The sequence below is a fragment of the Platalea leucorodia genome, assembly GCF_965183815.1.
Source record: "Platalea leucorodia genome assembly, chromosome: 2".
Taxonomy (NCBI): domain Eukaryota; kingdom Metazoa; phylum Chordata; class Aves; order Pelecaniformes; family Threskiornithidae; genus Platalea; species Platalea leucorodia.
Window position 1 is genome coordinate 71,379,289 of NC_138824.1, and position 17,556 is coordinate 71,396,844.

General features: G+C 41.2%; 2 protein-coding genes across 16 annotated transcripts in view; one reads left to right on the forward strand and one right to left on the reverse strand.

Moving 5' to 3' along the window:
• The window catches only part of REV1 (REV1 DNA directed polymerase), a 64,082-nt gene extending 52,450 nt beyond the window's left edge, over positions 1 to 11,632 (forward strand). For 5 of the 11 annotated variants that reach the window (XM_082334606.1, XM_082334601.1, XM_082334600.1 and 2 more), the window contains 6 exons: positions 1,387 to 1,620; positions 5,793 to 5,901; positions 6,982 to 7,193; positions 7,363 to 7,519; positions 8,399 to 8,501; positions 9,948 to 10,362. In XM_082334606.1, the coding sequence (XP_082190732.1) occupies positions 1,387 to 1,620; positions 5,793 to 5,901; positions 6,982 to 7,193; positions 7,363 to 7,519; positions 8,399 to 8,501; positions 9,948 to 10,059 (927 nt within the window). In that variant the 3' untranslated portion in view covers positions 10,060 to 10,362. Of the gene's footprint in view, positions 1 to 1,386; positions 1,621 to 5,792; positions 5,902 to 6,981; positions 7,194 to 7,362; positions 7,520 to 8,398; positions 8,502 to 9,947; positions 10,363 to 10,407; positions 11,147 to 11,572 lie in introns of those variants that run through there. The other 6 variants (XM_082334599.1, XM_082334602.1, XM_082334605.1 and 3 more) reach the window with 3 other exon arrangements.
• Positions 11,633 to 12,783: 1,151 nt separating this feature from the next.
• Positions 12,784 to 17,556, reverse strand: part of EIF5B (eukaryotic translation initiation factor 5B) — a 39,076-nt gene continuing 34,303 nt past the window's right edge. For 3 of the 5 annotated variants that reach the window (XM_082334556.1, XM_082334557.1, XM_082334558.1), the window contains 5 exons: positions 17,440 to 17,516; positions 17,154 to 17,318; positions 16,046 to 16,184; positions 15,285 to 15,446; positions 12,784 to 14,380 (listed from right to left, as the gene is read on the reverse strand). In XM_082334556.1, the coding sequence (XP_082190682.1) occupies positions 14,273 to 14,380; positions 15,285 to 15,446; positions 16,046 to 16,184; positions 17,154 to 17,318; positions 17,440 to 17,516 (651 nt within the window). In that variant the 3' untranslated portion in view covers positions 12,784 to 14,272. Of the gene's footprint in view, positions 14,381 to 15,284; positions 15,447 to 16,045; positions 16,185 to 17,153; positions 17,319 to 17,439; positions 17,517 to 17,556 lie in introns of those variants that run through there. The other 2 variants (XM_082334559.1, XM_082334560.1) reach the window with 2 other exon arrangements.

The following is a 17,556-nucleotide window of genomic DNA, read 5'->3' on the forward strand; positions in this document are numbered from 1 at the left end:
AATCTGTAAAAGCATTTTTCAGTGTTCTGTTAACAGCTTTACCAAATACTTACACATTTTTGGAAGCCAGTTATGCTTTTGGCAGAAAACTGTTTTTTCCCTAATGCAATACCCAAGCTAACTCAGGAGCTAAAAGCAACATGACTGAACAGTGTGAAGCTCCATATACTCAGATTCTCCTATAGGAGGAGTATGTATGATCAAGCGAAAAATGCACTAGCTGTGTGCTACAGTACCCTAAAGCTTTGGTGGCCTTATGGCACAATATGCTTATCTTTCCTTCTGCTTTATAACCATATTATAATATGGAATATAGTATGGAATTCAGTACAGAGAAGGAGTGGTGAGATTTAGTCCCATACTGCTCTTTGTGTCCTGTGTGCTAGGAAAGCAACAGCAAGATATTTTACACCCAGGATTTCCAGAAAATGTTTATGGAGGCATATGTGTAGCAAATTTGGAATGAGGGAACACAAAGAGAATGTAGAATGAATAACTGAAGAGATTAATACTACAGACAGCTTTCATCAAAACCTCTCAGTTACCATAAGCCAAGTATCTTTTCATAGGTAATTTGTAGCTCTCTGTAAATCCAGAATCTGATCATAAACTCCAAATTTTCTTCTTAAAGGTAAACAATGAAGTTTTCTAACACTGCTATGGAGTCTCACTTAGCAGAACTTACAGGCAAACATTGGCATTTATCTACGTAGTTTTACTCAAATTTTACTTGTGAGAAAAACAATGCTGTAAATCTGCTTGTCAGTTACATTCAGTCAGTTGTGCAGCTGTCATTGTATACAGCAACTTCTAGGTACTGAGGGGTCATTTCAGTTGTTTCAAGTCGATAATTGATGGTAAGTACCAATTAAGGCAAGCAAACGTTTGAATCTAAAGTTTGTTTCATTATCGAAATCTATGACAAGAGTCTTGACGGTATGGAAACATACATGATACCATTAAAGTAAATTACTAACGTGTATCCTAGAACTATATAAAGAAAGAAATTACTTGCTTACTGCTTTGTACCAGACACCAATTTAGTATTCAACTCAACATGTTGCCTATATAATTTGAACTCAGAATTTGGGTTTCCTTATCACTAGGTAGTTGTAGAGGAAACCTTATATATGATTCATGATGAGAACACTGAACATTGTGAAGAGATAAAACTGCACATTCATATTTACTGAACTACTTAGTCTTAAACAATATTTTTATGTTTTGCTGCTACAGAGTGTAATTGTCAGGTTCCTAAGTATGTTTGCGTTCACAGATTAAAATGGATTTTTTTTTCTAAAATTCAAGAACTGTAGAACTAATTTTTGAGTAAAATTAACTGTATCTGTCCCTCAGAAAAATCTAAAAGCTTTTATATATTTGCAGCTAGATAAGTCTGTGCTAGAAGCTCTGCCGCCTGATCTCCGAGAACAAGTAGAGCAAATATACACCATTCAGCAAGGAGAGAATTATGGAGATAGCAAAAAAGAGCCAATAAATGGATGTAACACTGCACTTCTGTCACAACCAGTTGGAACAGTGCTTTTACAAATACCAGAGCTGCAAGAACCAAATACCAATATGGGAATTAATGTGATAGCCTTGCCAGCTTTCTCACAGGTAGGATGTTTGCAGAGTATCAATAAACATCAACTTTCCACTTATAGGAAGAGTTAACAGCTTTTTCTTGAGACAGCATTACTATAATCTGTGACTTACCAAAATTATTTATGGTCCTTTAATATCTTAAAAAGTCTGTGCTTTTAAATGTAACTTGATCTATCACAAACATAGCATGATAGTATTTATTAAAGATTTATAGTCATCAGCGTGCCTAGGTTTTTGCTGTTGTTCAATGTAAAAGCTCCTCATTTACACTTGGCTTTGCAATCCAGTGTGTAAATAGCCTTTTTTCTGCATTGCAGCTGAGTTACACTGCACCACCAGTCTGAAGCGGTCCTAAAATCTGCTTAGCTAGTCACAGGAGACTCACTCTGTTTAAGTGGATGTTTTGATGGTGTAAAGCCAAGTTCTACTAGCTTCTGTAGATGTGATTGTTTATATCACATTCCTGGGAGAAGGGCAGGCATGGCTAAAGATCATGCATATGTACAAAATTTTTAAATGAGCTCATATTCAGCATGTCCAGGATGAGGAAAGTGCAAAGTTGTTTCTCAAAAGAGGGGCCTGAACGGGGAGCAGTAATGAGGCTTCTAGTTATATTCCACCCTTCAGTCCAAGATGGTGCTGAACAAATGCAGTGTAAAAAAAAAAAAAAAAAAAAATCAAAGATTGGGTTACCCAGAGATATAATACCTTGCATATGCATCATTTAAAATAGAGCAGTGTTTTTATTTTTCTATTTGCTGTGCCTTTGCTCCACTGCTGTTCTCAAATGAAGTGATATCGCCTAGACAGATTTATAGAGAGATATTTGTTGCTCTAATGCGTAATGCTGCTTAGCTGACAGAAAATCCAGAGAAAATTAGATAGAAATTCCTGACCTGTTTTCAGTAAATAGTAGTTAATGCATAATTGTTATTTAGAAGATATGGAGTCTGTTTTACTGCTAAAAGTTCTTCACCTTGATTCAAGTTCATTGGTTCAAAACCACTGATGTCAGTTTTTATTCATGAACTGCACAGTTAGGTTTCCCCTGTGAAGATATTGTGCAAATAGTATATGAACTCTCCATACCCCAGCTGTTTTAAATTAGGTAGTTACATTCAGTCATAGGCAAGAGTTTATCTTGGACTTGTGTGTTAAATTATGCTATGCTTTAAAGTACGCCCCTCCACACTTGTTTTACCACTCGGTACTCTTTTTCAGGGTAAATTTTAACTGCATATGGCTTTCTATAAAAATTACATTTAGTTTTATGTTTATGCTTTATCTATCTATTAATTAGGTAATTGAGAATTGACTCTTGTTTCTTTATAACAGCATCACTTCTTGAAATTGTCTTAGAAATACCTAATTTACACACCCAAATGCACTGGTTTTCCTGTCTCTTGTCTCCTAATGCATTTTGTGACTCTCTTACTTGATCCAAAAATGTTGGCTTAACAGACCAGCCTTTTTGTTTGAAGATATAGTCCAAGATGAACTGGCTCATTTCTATTTATTTGTCAGGGATACCCATACTATCTATTTTAGAATGCCTTATGCTTGTACTCCAAATTTTCTCCTGAAAACCATTCAGCTTTTTTTATTGGCAAAACGAGACCTAAGATTTACAGTTTTCATTTTCTGAGTTAGGTCCAAGTTTAATACCTAGAATAATATGGCTGAATAGCTTCCTTAGGCTTGGACAAAAAAATGCCAAAACCAGTTAATTAATACAGGAGGATTTTTTTCTGTGTTAAAATCAAATGTGAACTTCATTAGAAAATATCATCTTTGTCTATTAAATACAGTTTGACACCATTTTTTTATTGTTAAAGTCTTTGTGGGAGTGTATATTGTGTGAGTGCGAACAAACATTTAATATTAGTTTCTTTCAAATGATGCAGTGAGCTAAGTAGTAATATGTTTCAGGTATAGAAATATAGCAAGCCACTCCAGACTGAGAGTATACTTTAGCTACATCAACTCAGCAAATGTAAATGATGTCCTGCCATCTTTTTATAGCTTAATTAGGTTTGTTTTTCAAGCCTTCATTCCTTTTGTCTGAACTGTGTTTTTATGACCACGTGCCAAGTTAATTGGCTGATAGTGATTTATTCATTAGAAAACATGTGGAAAATGTCTGTTGTTGGGTAAGGTTCTCCCATAGAAAGAATCCAGATAGGTTGCGTTCATTTCCGTCAGCTGCTGAAGTAATGTTAAAATTTAGAAGAGCTGTATATCTCTGTAGCAGCTGAATCCTGTAAAAGCATAGGATGCAAGAAGTAAAGATTACAGATGCTTAGAAATGAATGACATTTGTAGTAGTGGAGTTAATTATTGGTGGCAAATTTGCACCTCGTCCTTACATTGTCTTAACATGATGTAGATTCCTTCTAAGGAAATTTATACAGCACATCAAAAATACTGATAGCTATATGCTGAGGTAATACATGAATTTATACAATCAAGGTTCTCCATAATGTGAATGTGGTACAGCTATGTGAAAGCTATGTTAGGACACTCTGGCTGTACAGTAAGTTACCCAAAACTCCAATTAATTAGTGTAGAATTCGTATGAACTTGACTGATGGCTTTTCTAACTGGATTTTTACATGTTACAGTTTCAGAGGGCAATGATAAGGGGAATAACAAAAACACGTCCAGTTCCCAGTACTGCATCATTACTGCATGAATTATTAAGTGGTGTACGCAAAAATAGTGTTAATTCACTAATTCCTCCCAAATTCCTGACTCTCAAATGCTTAACCAGAGAACACTAATCTTCTTTAAATAGTTTTATTAAATAAAATTTATATTTAAAAAATAACTTAAGCCTCTGGACTTAATTGGCTGCATTCCACTACAGTGCTTTGTTTTGCACAATGTATGCAGTAATTGCGGTCAGAGTTGTTCCCATTTCTTCCTTTAATTAGCGCATATTTTGTGTAGTGAAAAATTTGTGTTGGCACATGGAGTTCTAAAACTGGAAAAAATGCTGTGCTAAGTTGATGAGTTTTACCTGTGGGAGCACGTTCATGTTTATTATCTTTATAATTTAGACATCATATGTGTGAATACCTTCCTGACATAACATACATATTTTGGTTTAAAAAAAAAGATCAAATCTCTATTGAAAATAAGAGGTAACTTTTAATATATATGCATACTGACATATAATAAATACAGTGTCTCAGATAATGGTAGAAATTGTATTGTGCCCTTAGAATAATAATAGTAGTTTGGAATAAATTTTTTTTTGTCTGTGCACATCTCTGAATTTTACCACTGAAATGAAGGGCACTCTCCCACTGGGCAGATTTAATCCTCTAAATGATAGGTTTGCTTTTATGAAATAGATTTTGCAGATTATGAGCTGAAAAGACTGACCAATAATATTGGGAAACTGAGAATACAAGACTAGTCTGTCACTAATTTGCTACTTCAGACAGACAGTGAGGGAAGATAACCGATAATACATGAAATTTTATTTTGACCATGTGAGCGTGTATGGCAGTGGGCAACAAATGATTTCCAGTCTAGAATTCAAGCCCCTAGGACAGCTGGAAGGGACTGCGTTTTTATCAGTCGGAACAAGGGGTGGACAACTGTGGGAGAAAGAAGTGATGAAACCCTTTTATGCTAGTTCAAAATATGAGGTAGCTGGATTTGCGTTTCCTGTCCTTAAAGAAGTGAGACTATTTCCAAGGATATTTTGCTTGAGGAGTGTAGCAGCTTCCAGGAAATAGAAGTATCAAAACAAAAGGAGGAACAAAAGTCTGATTGTTGCAGTGTTTGAGTTTGGAAATTTGAAGGGAGTGTTCTCACTTTGAAGGGAGTTAGATTTAATTGTGCTGTTAATATAGCTGTACTGTATATCAGTAGGTGAATAAAGATAGTGGTGAATAAAGTAGGTGAATAAAGATGGTTAGTGTATTATAGGCCCATAAATAGTAATTTTATAAAATAATAAATGTAGAGTAATATTAAAAGGAAAATTTTATGGTTTTTACAAGCTAAAGTACATGCAGAAAATGTACAACATATTTTACAGTGTTTCAGTTATATCTCATTTATTTTTGCTTGGCATAGAATGTAAATACCTTTCTCATGTGAGTGATCTAGAGGAAAGCAAGCAGTGTTGCTTGCTGGTAAAGTAATCAAACAAATCTTCTGTTACTGTTCAGGTGGACCCTGAGGTTTTTGCTGCGCTCCCTGCTGAGTTGCAAGCAGAGCTGAAAGATGCATATGATCAAAGGCAAAAGCAATCAGAGCAGCAACCTGCTAACACTTTTGGTGAGTATATATAGTTGTACAATAGTTTTGTATAGCAGTTGTTTACTATTTGAAGAGATTTATGCAACCCTAAGTAACAAACTGGAAAATATAACTAAAGCTTCTATGAAGATGCTGTGTTAAATCAAATTTCCGTATTTATTTTTGACAGACTGTCCGTTAACAACCAGCTGTGGTCTCATTTTGCAAACAGATGCCTAGCTTTACTTAAATGGGTAATTAATTCAATTCATTGGGACTGTGGCACTAAACTTACCCGTGTCCATATGTTTGCAGAATGGAATCTAAACTTGATATGTCTTGTGATTTAAAGTATTCCATCTTCAGTACCTGAGTTAGTTCAACTATGTTCAGATAGCATTCTCCTGGTTCCTTGAAACCCGTAGCACTGGTATGGGCTTCAGGCAACTAGAGATATGATACATCTCACCATATGCCTGATAGTTAGATGGTTTTACTCTGAACTGATCACCCAGGTCTCCTTTTTATAATCAGTAGAAAGAAATAAGATGAATTCCCTGTGCACGTCCTTTGTCATAAATAGGTTGGAAATGTCATTGGGTCATTGCTAGTTAAATACTGCATTATTATAATCAAACCTTGATTTCATAGCCAGTGGACTAATGCAGATATGTTAGTATGATAGAATGAGAGCGACTTCCTTGGTAACCTATGATAAAAGCAGTTTGGGTGGCTTTTTGCTGCTGGTTTTGCTGATAACCACTGGTGGGAAGTCTTAGCGGGTATCTAGGTGGGACAGTGCTCTGACCGAGGCGAAGCAATTTGTCCAGTAGGCTTCAGATTTCACCAGCTGCTCATATTCAAGCACTGAAGTGCTTGATATTAAAAGGCTTATGAATAGTTGAGTATCCTCTGAGTACAGTAATGTCTAGTAGTGCTTTTCAAATACTTAAAACATTGCCCGTATCTGGAACGGCATGTGAGTGTTAAGTCGCTTTATCTAGGTTACGTTCTCCCAGTTGATCCGTGGATTTTTGTGGAAGATAGAGAGTCCCCCTTTCAATGGAAAAGTACTAAATTTTAAATGTATCGACCACTGACTATTCCTGTGTCTTTCAGTGTCAAAAAATCCTTTCCTACACCTGAAGCATGCAACAATGAAAAATAAGAAAAAAATCAGGAAAAAAAATCCAGTCAGTCCTGTAAAAAAGATTCGGAGTCCTTTGAAAAACAAACTCATTGGTAGCCCTGCAAAAAACACGCTGGCTACATCTGGAAGCCCACAGAAGCTAATAGATGGTTTCTTGAAACAAGAAGGAACAGCTGCTCAGGTAATTGTAACACTAACAGCTTTTGGTAAAGCTATGTGTTTCTTTAGACTTAGTCCATGGTCACAAATGCAGCTTGTTTTCTTTACATTGCTAGATGCTTATCTGTGTAGATATATGGTGTTGCCATATTTGTCTGGCTGAGCATTATCAACTTTTATGTTTGGAACAGCCGGAAGCAGTTCCATCAACTTCAGCTTCTTCAGGTCCATCAGCTCTGCAGACTGAACAGCCTGGTTCATTTAGGCCGCAAGCACCCAACCTAGCTGGAGCTGTTGAATTCAATGATGTGAAGACGTTGTTGAAAGAATGGATTACAACTATTTCAGGTACAGGATGTCATGCTAGTGATGATCTTGAATGCATCACAAGGAAAGCTATTTTTTTAGTAGGCTTTTTGTACTTTCTTCCTTCACTCTTCCTTTCACTCGTTATTTTTCACAGTAATCTTGAAGTCTTACTTTACTGCCTTGCAATCTTGGAGTAACTTGATTCTTCCTATTCGGTTGTTACTCTGTGGTTTTGCCAGCTCCTGTTTCTTGCTTAACATCATGAAGATCTACCTGCTCTCTCTTCAGCCCATTTGTTAGGCCCTGGTCTTCTGCCTTGGTGTTACTTGTGTGGGAGATTTTCCTTATTTTGCTCAACATGTGACAACCAGTAGGATGAAAGCTATTAAAAGGGAATTCCTCTTTTATGAAGATGTCATTTTAGAGGCAAAGTAACGCAGTTCTTTTCAAAATAACTGCTGGAAAGAATTCTAGAATAAAGTGCAAAAGTGTAGCACCATTGCTAAACTGTGATTTGAATTTTAACCCTACGTCAGACAATTAGCAATGCCTTAGTATCGTGGGAAATCTCACCTGTGAGATCCTTCATACCCTGGACATGCCTATTCTAAGAGTTTCAAAACAGCCATTCCATTCTAAATCCCTGTGTCTTTTCCCTTTGGTTAATGCTAGCTTGGCTGTCATTTGTTCTTACTGAAGAAAAAACAGAAGAGTTCTACGAGACAGATATTTCAGGACCTTGCAGTCCTTTAATGTACACCACTTGTGCTGTTGGGGGGAGGTATGGGAATACAGCAATTGTCAGATCAGCCCCTGAGTGCTAACACTGCAGAATTTCTTTCTATTATATTCCAGTTATTCTATGATCATATTCTAAGTATACTTAGAGAAAAGTTCTCTCTTTTTTTTTTATTACAGATCCTATGGAAGAAGACATTCTACAGGTTGTGAAGTATTGTACTGATCTAATAGAAGAAAAAGATTTGGAAAAGTTAGATCTGGTTGTCAAGTACATGAAAAGGTAGCTTATTTGCTAGTACTTGTGACGTTTAGACTGGTTTTGTTAGCACTTATGCGCTAGATGCTTCAGTGTGAGGCCACAAGCCTATTAGACATTCCATCAATGAGTGTAAATATTTTTCCCCCAAAACTGGGGGGGGGGGGGGGGGTTGGAGTTGGGCAGATAAAATAGGTAATTTGTGAAAAATTAATAGTAGCATTTAATAGTATTTGCTACGAAGTCTTTTGTTTCCAGACAAAGGATATCGTTTTTGTCATCATTGTCCCTTTTCTTCATCCTGTTTGCATTCGTTTTCCATGTCTCCTTAGATCTTTCCTTTGTTTCATCTGATTTCAGTTATCCTGCTGTATCCAGATCCTGTCTCACCTCTCCAAACTGTTAAATCCATTTTTATTACTTAGTTATTCTGCTCCTGTTACTCTTCCCATGAGTCAGGAGGCCCAAGTTCCATTTATGACTTGCTTACTAACTGATAAGACACAGCTTTCTGTGTCTTAGATCTGGAAAATATTTATTAACGGAATTAATCAACACTCAAAAAACTACAGCAATGTAAATACTTTGCTATGCTTTTGTATTATGGGATGTCTTTAGGCCTCAGAAAATGCAAAACGCACAGTGCAGTTAACTGTTCTGTAGAACGCTGTATAGTAAATTCCTTATAAAACTCTTCAGAAAGCACCATGTCCCATTCCTGGTCCCTGCACGTGAGATTTGCGCTGAAGGCAGCGTGTCTCTCCGAAGCCTGGTAACAAGCGTAGGACAAGGAATTGGGAGTTGGATGATAGGCAGTTGTCCATATGATACTGCTGTTAGGTCTTCCAAAGCTGTAAGTGTAGGAACCCTCTGCTCTCCTGTAATAGTGATCTAGAAGGGGATTTTGAGAGTACAGAGCTGCCTTGTTTTCCTTGGGCGTTGCCTTAATTTGCATTTAGTAGCAGCTGAATGATAGAGGTAACTCATAGCTCTCTGTGGGCCTCCATTATTTGCTTCTATTTTTAGCAATAAACACAATATAGTGCCCCCAAAACCTATTATTGAAATGCCTTAGTCGCCCTTGGCTAAGAAAAAAAGAGCATGTATGTCTTGGGATGAGGAAGGGAAGATCAGGATTCAGAAGCTTGCCATTTCTGATTCTTCAATATGAGGTTAGTAGAAGGTCACCGCTTTAATCGCAGGGTTACAACCACTGCAAAATGCTAACATTTACAAGTTGATGTGACACCGTTCAAATCAGAAATTTCACCACTGAACGGCAGAGGAATCTGTGGCATTAAATAAGGCTTGGTATATTTGAAGAGAGAGTGCTTTACCAAGGTCGAATCAAAATACCGTTCATCGTCAACTGTTGTGATCTTGTTTTCCAGTATGAGGACCAAAACTTACTGTAAAAAGGACTGGTTCTGTAATGGTAATTTTCTCCCTCTTCTTCCTTTTCCCCTTCAGGTTAATGCAGTCATCTGTGGAATCAGTTTGGAATATGGCATTTGACTTCATTCTTGACAATGTTCAGGTAGTTTTGCAACAAACTTACGGAAGCACATTAAAAGTTACCTGAACTTGTAGTGAAGAAAGAGCTTGATGGGAGCCTGGAGCTCTCTGCTAGCTGTGCCATAAGTGCTTGTGAGGTATTTGCAAAGTGCATGATAGTAATGCCCTGAGTTTTTATAATTTCAAATTTCTTTTTAAACAACAAAGTGTTTTGTACATTTCTTTTCAGAAAGTGCCAAATTTGTCAGTATTGCATGTAAATAATTGTGTTAAAATTCTTTTATTGTAGTATAGAATCTATTTACAAAATGTTTGTTTATAAAGTTTTATGGATTTTTACAGTGAAGTGTTTACAGTTGTTTAATAAAGAACTGTATGTATATTTTTGTACTGATTCTATTTTGTGATGCTTCAGTTTGAATACAGCTAACCCCTTCTACTAAAGCCACAGTTTTGAGTCGGTTCACAAAGCCTTACACAGCGACACTGCCTCAACGCGCGCAGGAGACGGCTGGACATTCGCCTGGCTGCTTTTTGTTTCGTCGCCACTGACTTTATTACGGACTTTAAGCCGAGGGAAGAACATTAGTTTATTTTCCATTTCATCCTTCAAAGACAGAAACCAGTGCGGCCCAGCCACTCCCAGAGCACGCACAGTGTTAGCTGAAGCGTAACTGCTCTCTGAGCCCTGTGTGTTCAGGTGTACCGTTACCTCTAGAGACGCGTGCTCGTGGAGGAGAACAAATGGCGATCTTTAAACAGCTACCCAGAAGCAGCACCGTGAAGGAGCTCGGGCGTAGCTAAGATGGAGCACTGCTGAAGCCTGTATCACCCCTCTGCATTGCTCCTGCTCAGGGCAGAGCCACGTTCCACTCTTAAAACACCATAGTTCTCCCCAGCCTGTGACCTGCGTTTCCTTTATGCAGCGTAACAAAATGGGTTGTCGTGCGTAGCAGAAGTGAGATAAGTAGCCCTGTCTGTTTGTGTCTGTGGTAGGGCGGGGTATGCTTGCATCGCTGCGGTGTGCGTTTGGGGCAAGTCTGCTTTTTCCAGATGTACACCAGCCTCCTATAGTCACATTTGGCCCAGTAGGGTGAAGCAAGGCTGTTGAGGTGCCTGGAAAGAACGAAGACCACTTGAAGAAAACCAAGGTGGTAAGAAAAATCTTTTCATGTTTGGAAGAAATGATGGGGGGGGGGGCAGGTAGGGAAGTGAAATCAGAAGTACCCCACGTGACACTGGGTGGCACTGCACAATTGAAAGCTGGAACGCACACTGGAGCCAGCCCTGGAGCAGGAGTTGCACCACCAGCTTAACTGGAAGCATCTCCACTGCCATAGGGCAGGAGCTGCTGCAGTCAGATTAGCTGCAGCTAACAGGGGAACGCTCTGCAGTCACTTCCCTGGCTGCAGCGCAGGTTACAGCATTTTTTACGGCATTTTTTAGCTTCAGGTTGTGCCCTAGGCTTCCCTTGTAAGGCACCCTGGGAGAGGTACCAACGGTGCGGCCTTCTACAGCAAGGTGGTGGATGAGGGAAGGGCAGGAGGTGTTTCCCTTGACCTTAGTCAGGTTTTTCATAGCGCCTCCTGTGAAGTCCCCATCGCCAAGCTGATGAAGCATGGGCTAGAGCCAGGGACGCGGATTGAAAATGACCTGGGCAGGCCGGCCCTGGGCATGGTGATCGGTGGCACAAGGTCCTGCTGGAGGCCAGGCCCAAGTGGTGCAACCCCGCTGTCACTACCAGGGCCAGTCCTGTTCCGCATCTTCCTGCGTGACCTGGGTGACGGGGAGAGCGCTGGTGACGCAGGATGGGCGGTGCTGCATCTAGAGACCAACAGGCTGGAGAAACGGGCTGGTGGGGGCCTCCTGAAGTTCAACAAGGAGCAGCGCAAAGCTCTGCACCCCGGGAGGAGCCACCCCCGCTGGCTGGAGAGCAGCGCTGCAGCAAGGCCCTGGGCTTGCTGGGGCCTGCAACACTCGCTCATAGCAAAGGCAGCCAGCAGAGCTGTGGCTACAGGGAGAGGGACCGCACCTGGCTCGAGCTGTCCAGGCTCGCACTAGCGTGGAGCTCGGGGCTTTCAGAGCCCCTGTAGCTGCTGCTTTTGAAGCTGCCTTTTTCTTTTTTCCCCATTTAAGAAAACTGGCATCATGCTAACTTCAGAGGAAGATGTTTGCTGAAATTCAAGCATTTTACCAATTACCAATCCAGGTACACAGCTCGGCTTGTGCGAGTGCTGCTCAAGACATACTTGAAACCAGCATCTTTTTTTATTTTAAATGAAAAAGGACTCAAAGCATTACTTAGCTGAGTAAGGCTATTTATAATTACATTTCCATTCTCCCTTAGCGATCCCTGCTTTGAGCCCTTAAATATTATGTTCAACAGTTACCTGCTTCCTTAAAGCCTTTTAGCGAAGGTATTCTATGAGTAAGTTCCACAACAGCAACCTGCAAGAGCAGCACGATCCTTTCCCAGAGCTTTCACCTGTGGGCAGCACACCCTTCCACCTTCGGGGAAACAATCAAGAATACATCAAGACCACAACGTTTGACATCTGGGTTCTTAAGTTAAGAACTTCTTTTATTAGTGTAGTTTTCATGATTGCATAGTTTGCAAAAGAAAATTATAACAATTAAATGCAGTCTCCTCGCTGCGATCATTGTATTCTAAACCACCGACACACCCAGTGATGTGAATTTGCACCACGCACCAACCATACTGAAAAGGTCCTTCTCAACTGCAAGTTTGAAGTCTAACAAACAAACAAACAAAAAAATCTGGTAATTTAAATTCCATTGCCAAAGGATACCTCCTTTAAAGTTATTAAATGGTCCTTTGTAATGGAGTCCGCACAATCCCAATTATAAAATTCAGATTTTTCTAACCAAAAAAGTAATCTAAGTGACAGAAGAAATCTGATCAAACTGCATATCACAAGTGAAATTCTTGTAAATATTTTAAATGCTAAAAATCTCAGCTACATGAAAGATGAGTATCGATTTTGTTTCAGCTTGAAGTGTGTGTTCAGCTCCTCTCACCAGGGGCTGTAAGTTACCAGGAGCGCACCTGATGAGAGGCAGGTCAAGCTGTCCTCCTAAGCAGGGAGCCACGGGGAGGGAAGGGCAGGAGAACGCTGGGATTTCAGGCTGGCTCCTGGTCATGACAAGCGGCATTAACCAGCCGCCTTCTGAACCGGGTCAGTCCCGTGGCGTCGGATGACTCAAGCGGCTCTGATGCAGCATCCAGGCACCGCTGGCTTGCGGACAATCGCGTTGCAGGCGCTTACCGCCACTCGGAGCAGCAGCTGCAGAAGAGGTGCCGCATCTAAACTCCTCCCAGCAGAGCCCCTCCGGGGACTGTGACTTGCTAAACACCTGGCCTGCAACTCCGGTAAGAGACACCAGCCACCGCGATGGCCACCGCGCCCAACGCGCGCTCCGCAAGGGGAACTGAAGCCAGAGGAAGAAACACTGTTGCTGGAATGTGCCTCCATTGCTTTGCCCAGCACAGAGGCAAGCCTCCGCCCGGCACCTCCATGTCTGTCACAGCCCATGAGGTGGAATTTTGTTTATTGAAGCAAACTGTAAAACAACTGGGCTTCTACGTCCATCTCCTTTATTTGCGGCTCTGCGTTATAATGATTACAGGTCGACTTTCATGAACTGTACAAGCAGTAAAAGGCGGCCAACTATGCTTTACATCATTGTTTCACACAAAGCAAATACAGAAATATCCAATTGCCTAATTTTCTATTTAAAAAATTTCTATAGGCACAAAGCAGAAGAATGTTGGAAAAGAAGTCAAGGGAAGAGGTATGCATAAATAAAGAAGTACTTCTTACATCAAAAATGTCCCAAGAATCACAAAGTCTGCAGAAGCTTGGTTAATCAAATACTGCAGTACTGATCTCATCAGTATAAAAGTGAAAGAGCTTTAGTTCTGTAATAAAAATTCAATTTATTTTATTTTATTTTGGAGAGAGGGAGGGAAAGAGGGCGGAAGGAAGGTGTAAGAGAAGGAAGGGCAAACTTTAAAACAGCAGCCAGTATTAGGAAGGGCAGTAGGAGAGGTGAACAGGCACATTGGAACCATGGGAACATGTAAATTGACCACTGTCAAACCAGTGTAAATTTCTTGGTTTCTCATGGAAAACATTTTATCCACATATTTTCCTCCCAAACACATATCCAACACTGTCTTCAATATATGACTTTGTTGGTAACTTTTAGAACAGGAAGAGTGCGTTTATTCCTGCCTCCCCATTGCTGTAAAAAGTTATCTAGATGATTTCAAACACTTTCTTCAGCTCTACTATAAGCTGCCAGTCAGACTTCTGCATTTCATCCCTGAACCAGTCCTTCAGAGCATCGATGGACTGACGGCTGATCTGTAACACACAAGACAAACCCATCAGAAACGCACACGTGCGTATTGGTAACAGCAGCTTTCAGCGCCGCGGAAGCAATTCAGCTGAAGAAAGGGCGCCCGTTTGCACAGCAGGAAAGCTCAGTTCAGTTTGCTGCTGCTCTGCTGCGTGACCCGTCCCATTTGTTCCCCTTCTTTTCCCCTCACATCCCTTACCTGTTCTTCGGAGACGGCGGAAGCGCAGACCCTCTCACGCCTTGCGCCGTAAGGCGCGAGCCTGGGGCCGGAGAGGATCGCCCGCTGCCCCAGCGCCACCTCCCAGCCCCTGCACCTCCACCTGGGAAGCCCCCGCGGCTGCTCGCCCCCCATTTGTGGGTACCCGCCCCCAGCGCGTGTGGCGGGGGTGCCTTGCGACGTGGTATCTAAAGCAGTTGGGGACGTGGAGCACTGCAGCTTTGCCTCTGACAGCAGAAAACTGAGCAAGGGATCAGCTCCTCATCCAAGCCCAGCGTTCCGGACTGGGAGCAACTGAATTATTGCTGTTTAGCACACTGTTTCAAAACTAGGCAAACACAATCACGCTGTAGCGCCACGGGGGACTGCTAAGCTGCTCTGAGCACCAGCTACACACAACCGTACGCAAACAGCTCATTTCGCATTTTACCCTCTCAGGTGCAGTAAGCTGCAAGGTACTGTTAACTGCAGCGCCTCATTCCTTCGGCCCTCTGAGAGGCACCTCTACGAACCTCAAAACAAGGCTACAGAGAAGCTCTGCTGAACAGTGCCACACGCGAACCATTTCAAGTGTCTGTCAGCCTCCGATGGGAGGTTTCTAGTCTGTTTTTCAGGCTTCATGCAACATTTCCGCTTCACGCAAGCTACCGCTAACGTCATAAGCCCTCTCCAAAAACGCAGATCGCTTTTACCTTACTGACGAGGATATCTGTTGCTTCAAAATGTCGTCCGTACATTTTAGGTGATTCACCAGGAATAGGTTCTATTTTAACACATACTTCTTGGCCTTTTTTTGCCACCTCCACTGGCTTGTGGTTTATTTCAATACTTGTAACTATTCCAATTTCAACAAACTGTAATACAATGAAGAAGCTGTAATGCACATCCACGAACCCTCTGTGCGCACACGCTTCTCTGAATGCCTGTTTATACGTACAGACTTGCTCGCATGAAGTACTGCACTATTGGAGCAGCACTGGCAAAGCAACGCCTGCTGCACCATAAGCACATCGTACTGAAAAGGGCAGCGACATCAAACCAAACCATCCATAGTTCCATCCGTATCCATCTGGGATATCAATTTATCATCCCTTAAAATGTCAGGAGTTGATTTCCCCCCTTATCAGCTACCAGGAGTGACAATTTTGCTCGTTACTTTATATCACAATACAGGAATTGCCGCGGGGGAGGGAGGCTGACTGACACACACCCTGCAGCCGTGCCTCCCGGCAGGGCCCCACAGCACTCAGGAGGCTGCGCCCCGCTACAGGACTCAACTCCGTTCCAGCAGAGAAGAGCAAGGCCACCAGGATGGAGACTCGACCCAAGAGCCGGAATCCCACCCCCTACCAGAGCTCTGTACGCCAGGGAAAGGCACGGAGCGTCTCCTGGGGCATCCTCCCAGGAACTACCAGCTGGATCCAACGTCCGCTGGGACGAGGCGCTTACTTACATTTTTGCTAGGTACACACATGGGAGTCCCCTGCTTCACCTGGCCGGCCTCCACAACTACACCCATCACAATTGGGTCACGAGAGTTGAAAATGAACTGAGGGAGTATTTTCATCTTGCAAGGAAATACCGCTATATGCCTGGAAGGTGACAAAGAAAAGGCATTTTGAAACAGATACGGGAACAGCGTACGCAACATTAACAGTTCTGCCCTCTCCCACGCTTCTTGGGCATCTATTCTGGGAGCGTCACTCGGGCAGAAATCAAGCCGGAGAAAGGCCTCTTCCAATCTTGCGAGCTCTAGTCAATACTTGACCTTCAAGAACTGTAGGGGACAATAATCAAGCATGGCTGGCATGGGTGTTATTTTGACTGCCTTGGGCAGTCAACTAAGACCAAGCCCAACGGAACAGTAATTTTACAGTATAATTATAGTCTCAGAAGAACACAGAAATAGAAATATTATTCCCTCAACCCATCACAGGGACTCCAAAAATTAAAAATTTCTGTTTGTAAAGTGAACAAATACGTCTGAATGCTGAGGTATAGAAACTCAAATTGGGATCAGTATGAAATGAAATACATTTTCATTCATTTTGTCTATCCTTACTTTACTGAGGATCAGCCAATGACACAGATTCCAAAAACTAATTTTGGGTCCCTATAAATTCTTAAACGGTTGCATATTCGTGTTACTGCAGTCAGAATTAAGCCCTGTACACTGGAATTCCATAAATATGAAACAACAGAATCCAAATCCCTTTAGTTTTGTTTCTTAACTCGGCAAGACTAACCCATCTGTCACAAGCTAGGAACAGAAGCCAAGTATACAAAACAAACCTTAATAACACCACCCTACATTACATGATAGTTTTAGCTAAATCTTATAACTGCTTCACAGCTCTCACCCTATTAAGCCTAATCCCAGATGTAAACAATTATCCTGGAGTAACTGTCCTATCCTCTTCCTCCTTTCCTTCCTTCCCATCAGAGCTACATGCTAAGTAAGAACGTGGGAACAAGAAGTTAAACACAATGTCATTTCTAATAAAACAATTCAGAGACACTGTTATTTGGGAAGCATCCAGAAGAGGATTGCTCTAACTTACTTGAATTCCTCTTGTTTCTGTTTTTTGTAGTCTTGTCTATATTTTGTGAAGGCATCAAATAAGTGATAAATTATTTCAGCACTAAAAATTCGAACTCCTAAACTGTCGGCCATTTCCTGTGCATCCCGTTCAATCCTCACATCGAATGCCAGAATGACTGCATATCTGTAAGTAAAAATACGTCGAACAGTTTACTAGACGGACTGTAGAACCGGAGCGAAGGAGGGGGCCTTCCTGAAACACCACTGCGCATTTATCAGCATAGTAAAGCAAAGAAGTTACTTACTGTGGGTCGTGCTCCAACATAACCGATGCCTTCATAACGTCTTTTTTATGGACAGGACCTATATTAATTCCTGAATACTGATGAAGAGGAAAGCCACACAAATCAGTCACTAATCTT